The following is an 8,598-nucleotide window of genomic DNA, read 5'->3' on the forward strand; positions in this document are numbered from 1 at the left end:
TGGCTTTGCACCGTTAGGCTACTGCTGCCTCAGCAATCCAGCTCCCCCTGAAACAAAAGTCTCACCGGGAAAAGAGATCCCGGGGCGCGCCTGACATTTGATAAGGAAGAGCTGTGTCTGGTCGTCAGCTAGTCCGGGCAAAGTTATCTAAGGCAGTCCCATCTGGGTCGCCAAAAACTGTTGAGCCCCAGCTCAAGTCTGGGATCGTGCCCGGTATGCAAAAGCCAATAAAGATACCAGGGGTGAAAGTATAAAGATTTATTGCTAGCAATACAAGGTGCAAGCGGAATAATTTCACGTAACATGCACACAGAGTCTTAATTATGAGCATCTTTTATACAGGAGTATTGGACCTTCATAAGCATTCTTGTTTGCTAATTGGTTATAAGGGAGTGACGCAAGGAGTTCTTTACTGAGCATGTCTCTATACCTGTGTTTTAGCTATGTATCTCATTTACATACATGTATGTTTCATTAGCATACCTTCTCCCCACCTAGGGGTGTGAATCTTAATATTTAAATCAGCTCTTTGCCCTACTCCACTAATTCTGTTTTTGTTTTCAAGTCTCCTTTATCTAAGACTGTCTTCTCCTTATCATTGCAATTGAGCATTAGTTACAGAACAGAGACTTTTGCTTGGGCTATGTGTAGTGGTTTCTAGGTCAAACCTAACAAGAGGTATCACTGCAATTTAACACAGATTACATATGAGCTGCGGATACTCCTGTGATGTCATGAAGCAATAGGACATTGAAGCAAAGGCCAAGGGCTCTCTTGGTCTAGGACGGGGTTGGGGCACAGTGATATCATCTGCCAATGCCATTAGGCACAAGCCTGGCATTTCCTATGCAAATGCACTAGGACATTGACTCTTACCAAGTCATCCCAAATGATCTGCAGCTAACTTGAAACTCTATGGGCTTTGCCAGGCTGTGGAATGTGTGCACACCACCAGGCACAAAAGGTAGAGAGTGGCTACTACCTGTCCATTGGCAGAGGCTTTCTAAGGAGACTGCTGGTCATTGCCTCTATATGGAATCCAGCAAGAACAGAGACGACTTCCAGCAGGAAGCCTCTCACAGACCTTTCCTGGACTTTCAGCATCCGGATAAAAATCGTGCCCAGGATGTCTGGCACCTGGAGGGAAGAAAACAAGAACAAGGGTCCCTTTTTCATTCAGCCAGCACAATCCAAACCAATCCCTCCCACAGTTTGGCAATTTGCTGCCATCTTAGAAATTTTTTGCTTTAAGGAACCAAAGTCCAGACACTGCTGCCTCCGGCTGATCCTAAGAAGTGAGCACGTCCCTATGCCCCTACTTGGGGTGAAAGTAGACACTGTGACATATGTGCAGACACCAACCACCCTACACACCCTCAGCCATTCCCCCGCCTATGTGCACATCTACAATGTAATTGTTGCCTGGGGCCTATTTCTGCCTGATATTAACCCACGTGCTCACACAATCACCCCAACAAATATCAATATCTGGGGGTGGTTTTAAGAAGCTATTTTTGGCCTCTTGCCCATGTGGATGCTCAACTCAGAACCAACAAGCACCACCAACTTCAGAGCCCTTGTGAGAATCCCTGGGACTATGAGCAAGATGACTGTAATTGTAATTTTTTTCAGGTGAGCCCAGCTCTTCTGGAACTGCACACTGGAATTCACACTCCTCATTTCTAACTACACCTCCCCATTATGCACACAGCCAGGCCTGCAGGGCAGTAGGTCCAGCTGCCCATAGCCAGTCCCATCCAGAACAGAGAGGGCGGGGGAGGCTGCAGTATTTCTGGCATCCATTCTTTCCTGCATCCTGTTCCCAACCCCATGCAGAGGAGCAGGATGGAAGGAGCATTTCACATAGCCTCTACCAAGGCTGGGAAATGCCTGAGGACACAGAACTATCTCTAGCTCCTGCCTTGCTGTGGACCCTCTGCATGGTGTGGCACTGAGGGAAGCGTGCATCCATTCCTCATGCCTAAGCATGTAGTTCCAGTCCGGTCACAGCTGGGTACCTCAGACTCCTTGTTGCCCTCTCATGCTGTATTTTCCCCAGAGTCTGTTTCCAAAACTTCCAAGGCTGAAAGCTCTTATCAATAAACTGGGTCACTGAATCCCTATCTTGCCTTCCTGTGCTTTCTCTCTTGGATGCAGCTGAACTGTTCTTCCCCATCTCTGGCTAGCAAGGGAAATGGAACTTGCTTCGTGTCAGGGATCAACAGTAAGTTTGCTGTTCACTGCTCATGAAAGCAGTGTTTGAAAAGAATAAAGCAAATGCAGAAAGCCTCCTCAGCTTCAATTTTACCTCATCCAGAAGGGCATCTCCATGCTCTCTAAGGCTTGTAATAAACCAATGTCCTGCTGCTGTGGCACATGTGAGGCTGGCAGACAGCATGCCATCCCTTATGCTCCCCACAAAGTCAAGGGCCTGGTAGGATGGAAAGTATTTCCTGGAGGAGTCAGCTGATCCTGAAGCTGCAGCAGCAGGTGGCCAGTTATGTCTGCTCCTCCCCAGAGAAGGTGCATACTCTTGGCAATGGCTGGGTTTCTGCAGCTGTTTCATGGTGCTATGGCAGGAAGGATGCAGAGAGTTTCTCTTCAGAGTTTGTGCTTTTCCTTTCTATTTTCTTGATGAAAGGCATTGTCTTTGGTTCTCTGCTCTCTTCACTGGCCCAAAGGGAGCTGCTCAGAGGGACTCTTTCTCTGCCTTTAGCTGCCATTTCCCTGCAGAGAGTGGGGCTAGTTATTGGGTGCATGGGTGCTGGGGCTGGACTCTCTTGGTCCTTCCTAGGGACGGGTGTGTTTCTGGACTGTTCTTGTCCTGACCAGCAGGCTGCTGTGTTCCCAGATCTGAGATGCTCTTGAGTTTCCCATTGGGGAGAGGGACCTGAAAATCATAGGCCACCTCCAAGATCTGGCTCAGACTCTGCAACAGAAGGTGACAATCAAAGGGAGGACTAGAGAGGAGAACCATGGAGTGAGCAAGAGCAGAAAATTAGTGAGTTAGAAAAAATACCTCACTACCCCATGCTTAGTGTTTTACTGCTTTGGTGCTGGAAGTTTCCATGTCTGCAATGCTGACCACACCACACTGTGCTGTTTCAGCCCCTGTCCAGCACCCTGAATACACCCTGCCTGGATTACCACTCTCTGGAAATTTATATTCCTTCCAAAGGATGCCAGGAGGAGAGTGGGTCGCACAGCCCACAGGTGTCATAGGCTCAAAAGGTGACCGCAAAGTCAGAACCAGTCAGCATCTGCCCACACAGCCCCAGGGACACAGGACAAGGGAACACAGAGCTGAAGTGGGATTCTCCCCTCAGATAAACCTGTGCTGCCTCAGGGAGCTGCCCAGGTGCAAACAAAGACAGAGTGCAGCCTGTCTCACCCAGGACAGAGACACCCCACAGGCAGTGGGGTAGTAGCCATCCACTTCTATAACCCATAGCAGGGAACCCCAAATCTCTATGTTTTTAACTGCCAGGCCCTCACCATAATCCCTGCACTCCATAAGAGACAATCTCCAATCCTCCCTACCCCATGGAGCTTTGAGAGGCCAAACCCAGAGGGAGCAGAGTGAAACTCAGCTGGCAGGAGCAGTCCGGTAGTTCTTTTTTTTTTTTTTGTCTCCCCTTATCAGACTTTCCAGAAAATGGAAGTGGCATTCCCAACACAGCCATGTGAGCTTAGCCCCCAAGGGTAGACAAGGCCAATCCATTAAGGAGTCTTGAACTGCACCAGGAAAGACCCAAGAGAGCTACAGAGTTCCTAGGGCAAGTCGTACACGCACACATGTGTGCCAGTGCACACACCCACACATACAGACAAGGGCTAATGATGGGTTTCCCAGGCAAAGTCTCACCATGGTGACATGAAGATTGTTGAGCTGTCCCTCGTACTGCTGCAGGAGACAGGGGAGCCTCTCAAAAACAGTATCATGATGCCTCTCATGGTGGAGAAGGAGGCCCATTGCAGGCCCCAGCACCTTGACCGCATCCTGCTGCAACTGCAGAAAAGGAAGGCAGGACTGAGTCTCTCTGACAGACTTCCTGGGAGGTTGCTCTGGATCAGGAAAAGGTACAGCTTTTCTCCTCAGGTCAACAGCATCCTTGATGCATCATTGGACCAGCCCTGTCTGCATGGTTCCCACCTATGGCAGCTGGGAGAGGCTGTGGGATATGTCCTTGGGGCTGGCTCATGGATCACATCTCCCTGCTGTGCTGATGTGCCCAGATTGATGTGCAGAGAGAGGGAATTCCTCCTTGCTGCCATCCCCCTGGGCACCACAGGAGTCATGCCCAGAAGGAGATGCCCCCTATCCCAGTGCTCACTGGCACCCATTAGCACACACAACTGCACACTGCCTGCGGGCAGAGCAGATTCTCAGGCACATGATATGAGCCCCTGAGACTGAATCTTCTCTGCCAGGACTGCACACACAGGCAGACATAGTGACACGTGACAGCTGTGGTACAGAGCTAGAAAGACAGCAGCTCTCACCTCTGGGTCCTTGCTGCTCAGCCAGCTGCTGCTCATGAGATTAAAGAAAGGGAGCACATGGAAACAGTAGTCAGCTGCCCGACAGCTGGGGAATGGGCTCTTATCCCTGATCTGGAATTTCACATTGGCACCCCAGGCAAAGCCTCCCACAACTGCAGAGGGGGAGAAAAGACAAGATGTTTGCACAGGAATATTGGACTGAAGAGGTGATGCTGCAGCAGCAGGACATACAGGCCTGGTGGTCATGACAAAGTCCCAGCAGCCCCCATGATGCTCGGGGCAGATGGAGAATTTGGGACAGGTGGAGCAGGCACCAGGGGCTACAGCAAGGATTAAATCTACTCCATTTGCCCCAGAGCCTAGAGGCAGCTCCTGCCTTTTTGATGGTTCTTGGGAAATACTCTGCAAGAGTCATGAAAGGCCCAATCCTGCCCACTGCTCAGAGCCTCCAGCCAGCTCAGGGAGGGAGGGTTCTCCACTCATTGTTGGATTGGGCCCAGGAAGTGCAGTGGAGGCTCTGCTTACCAGTGTGGGACACTCCAGTGGGGCCCAGGCTCTGTGTTAGGTCATGGGTGCCTAATGGGGGCACCTGCAGGAGGGGCTGGCACTCACCTCCACACAGCACCTACTTCATCTGGTTGGTCTCCACCAACCTCAGCACAAAATGCTATTTGCTGAGCGTCAGCACAAGGAAGGGCTCAGACCTCAGTGCTGCAGGAGGCAGATACATCATGACGAGGAACAATGGTCATAAGCTGATGGAGAATAGGTTTAGGTTGGAGATCAGAAGGCAATATTTTACAGTTAGGGTGGCCAAAATCTGGAACAAACTTCCCAGGGAAGTGGTCCTTGCCCCTACCTTGGGCATATTCAAGAGGAAGTTGGACAATCACCTGTCTGGGGTCTTGTGAACCCAGCATTCATTCCTGCCTGTGGCAAGGGGTCAGGCTAGATGATCTGTTCAGGTCCCTCCTGACCCTAGCTACTATGAAACTATGAAACAATGAAACAATGAAACATGCAGTTAGAGACATTCCTGTCTACCTTCATCCCTCACTTTCAGGAACATGCTGGGTGATCTGCACAAAGGGGCTTTGAAGATGTCAGAGAAACCCCACAGTGACCTCCCCTGTCTAGGGCAAATCTCTGTCTATTGCCCCTCCCATGCCCAGATGCAGGGGAGGAGGAGGGAGTGGAGGGTCCTGCCCACCTGATCTCCACTCCTTCTTGTCCTGAAGGCCCTTCCAGCTGTTACAGAAGTTAGTGCTGGCACCTTAGAGCCAGGAGCCAGACTCTTCAGGCCCCAAACCCAGCTCAGTTGTGATAGCCCCATTGGACAGAGTGGTATTTATCCCCTCCCTCCACAATCTCTGATCAGAGTCTTGAAGCAAGGGAAATAATGCTGTACCATAGTCTGAGGCCAGGTCGCCCAGTGTAATCAAGAAGAAAACTGGAGAGAGCTCCATGATGCCCATGTGACTCTGTAGCTTGTACATCACCCAATTGTAAAAGGTGCTGGCAAGTGCCACAAGAGTTTTTCCTGCAGTCAACTGCAGTTCATCATTTTCTTGCTAGAATAAGAAAAGAGAACTGGAGCAGACACCCAATGCACAGTTTATACAGTGGTAAGTCAGGCTGGGGACCAAGTTGCATCCTCTGAAAGGGAGGGAGAAGGATGCACTAGCCTCAGCTTCTCCAGTGTCCCAGTGTTTGGCCACTTCCTTAAGTCCATTGCATCCTTGGGTAACCCTTGGCTCCAAGCAAACTGTCTCCCCCACCACCTAGCAGCCATACACTCTAATAGCTGTTCCTGAATTCACTAAGTCCCCCTAATAATTCCTTGCATGAGATCCCTCACTCATAAATGCCAACTGAAACACTTGGATGAACAATATTTCGTTTCTGGTTGGCCGACCAACTGCATAATTCACCTGTGCTATAGGACAGCTTCAGCATGGACCAGGAAACTTCTTGGACAACGCTGTCCCCAGAAAAGCATCTATGCCCTCTGGTCTTTCTTAGCAGAGGAGCTGCCCCATGTCTCAGAGGCACTAAACACTGGGCTGGATTGTGTCCATGCTCTCCAGAAACATCTGGAGGACATCTGTCTTGAGCAAGGCTGCAGCCTCTAACCAGGGTCCATGTAGGAGACGCACCATAGGCTCAAGCTACATTGGACCAAACAAACTAGGCATAGACTAAGGCTTTTTTAGGAGAAACTGGGCAGAGCTCACTCACCTGGGTCTCCCTCATGTCTTTGGAGGCCAAGTGGATTATCCTCCTGACAAGACTCCTATCCAGGCCCTTTGTGTCCCCCTGCAAGACTTTCTCTAAGCTGGAGTAAATGGTTACTCTTGTTTCCCAAGAACAAGAACAATGGGTTTCCTTTGGACCAGTGGCAGATCATCCAGGACTGTGATGTTAGACATTAGGTACCCAGGGATTGTTCTACAGCCACTCTAAGGGGGAACTTGCTCCCTGGACAGGAACGCAACCCAGGGTGTCTTGGGTTTGTACTTTCATGCAGTTGTTCACAGCTGGCACTGACAAGGGAGGAGTGCCAGGCACCGTGAGGGCACAATGTAACAGAATGGCAGGAGGCACAGAAATACGATCAGAAGTCAAATACATCACAGGCATTGTCACCCCAGTGTGCTGCGGAAGTGGTAGTGACCGACACATTTCCTTCAGAGAGGGGGTTACTGGGGGAGTAACAAGGAGCTGCTTAAAACCCTTGGCTGTATTCCCAGTTCTTTTCCTGACTTGCTGGGGGACAGTGGGCAAGTCACTTCACTTCCAGGGTCACAAGGCTGAGGCTTTCCAGGCTCACAAGGCTGCTGGGAAATGATATTTCATATCTCAGTGCTGTGACATACTTGGAGGAAGATGCTAAAGAGGCTCACAGTATTATCCACAGTGTGAGGGCTTGTTTGAATATGGCTGATACCATATCTACCCTCCATGGGGGAGGGGGAGATGAGGCCCATGTGAGCATGCCCTGATATCACAGTGACATCACAATATAACAAGGGCATGTAATATTGTGACCTTTAATAGGAGAGAAGGAATGGAAAAGACACAGCAGATGGGCAACCAGTTTGAGTTGAGGTCCCACCCTGCACAGCCTTGAAAGGAAATGTTTAGAGCAACCATGTGATACAGAGCCATTGCCCTACCTTCTCCTGTTGGAGTCTCTCTAGCAAAAGGCTCACAGTAATGTCAGGTTCCACGTCTGCCTAGCCAAACCCTGGGCCAAGATTGCCCTGAGCTTGGTCCATCAGGCATCTCATTGCAAAGACATCACTGGTGGAAAAACCTGCAATGGAAGAAAAGGTTTCTATTGATTTCCATGTGAGCAATTTCATAGACTTTAGGGCTGGAAGGGACTTCGGAAGATCATCGAGTCCAGCCCCCTGCCCAAGGGGCAGGAAGTCAGCTGGGGTCATAGGATCCCAGCAAGATAAGCATCCACATTTCTCTTTGTGTGGGCTGGGAGCGGTCCGAGGCCCTCGGGAGCGCAGTGGGCTGTGGCCAGCAGCCCGGACACGCCGGGTCGGGGAATGCAGGCCGGTGGGCTAGAATTAGGCACGGACGCTTAGCGGTTGATTAAAGATTATTTTACTTACACCGAAGATGGTCGCGGTGCAGGCAGGAAAACTTGCTTGGGTCGCGGTTACAGACAGAAAAGAAAAGAGGCGGACAAGAGTTCCTTCCACACGAACCTCTAGCCCAATCCGGTTGAAGGCTCTAAACACGCGAGCCTGTCGCGTCAACCAAAGAAAACAACTCGAAGCAGAGCACTCTGGATACACTCACACGAAGTTTGCTAGGCTCCGTGGAACTTGCGCGCAGGGAAGGGGTTCGTCGAGGGATCGTTCAGCGATGGGGAGAGGCCAGAGGTTGATCAGACCCCTGAGCCTTCACTGGGTTCGATAGGCTCCGCAGTGCTTAGAGATCTTCATGAGACATGAAGTTCTCCTCCTCCAGATGGTTGTGGAGTCCTCCTTTGCGGGGTTCTCCTCGGAGTTCTCCAGCTTGGGCGGAAACCGCTCAAGCCTCTTATACGGCTAGCAAGCCAATCACTAGCCGCCACGG

General features: G+C 50.6%; 1 protein-coding gene and 1 pseudogene across 1 annotated transcript; both read right to left on the reverse strand.

Annotated features, from left to right (window-relative positions):
• The window catches only part of LOC112549390, a 13,312-nt pseudogene extending 10,914 nt beyond the window's left edge, over positions 1 to 2,398 (reverse strand).
• A 318-nt stretch (positions 2,399 to 2,716) lies between these two features.
• On the reverse strand, positions 2,717 to 4,593 carry LOC112549391 (maestro heat-like repeat-containing protein family member 2A). Its single transcript, XM_025197704.1, has 3 exons — positions 4,504 to 4,593; positions 3,866 to 4,009; positions 2,717 to 2,929 (listed from the first exon to the last, which is right to left on the reverse strand). Exons 1-3 carry the CDS (start codon positions 4,537 to 4,539, stop codon positions 2,747 to 2,749), a joined length of 363 nt encoding a protein of 120 aa, XP_025053489.1. The 5' UTR covers positions 4,540 to 4,593; the 3' UTR covers positions 2,717 to 2,746.
• Between the last annotated feature and the right edge of the window lie 4,005 nt (positions 4,594 to 8,598).

Source organism: Alligator sinensis, unplaced genomic scaffold (assembly GCF_000455745.1).
Source record: "Alligator sinensis unplaced genomic scaffold, ASM45574v1 scaffold188_1, whole genome shotgun sequence".
Lineage (NCBI taxonomy): Eukaryota > Metazoa > Chordata > Crocodylia > Alligatoridae > Alligator > Alligator sinensis.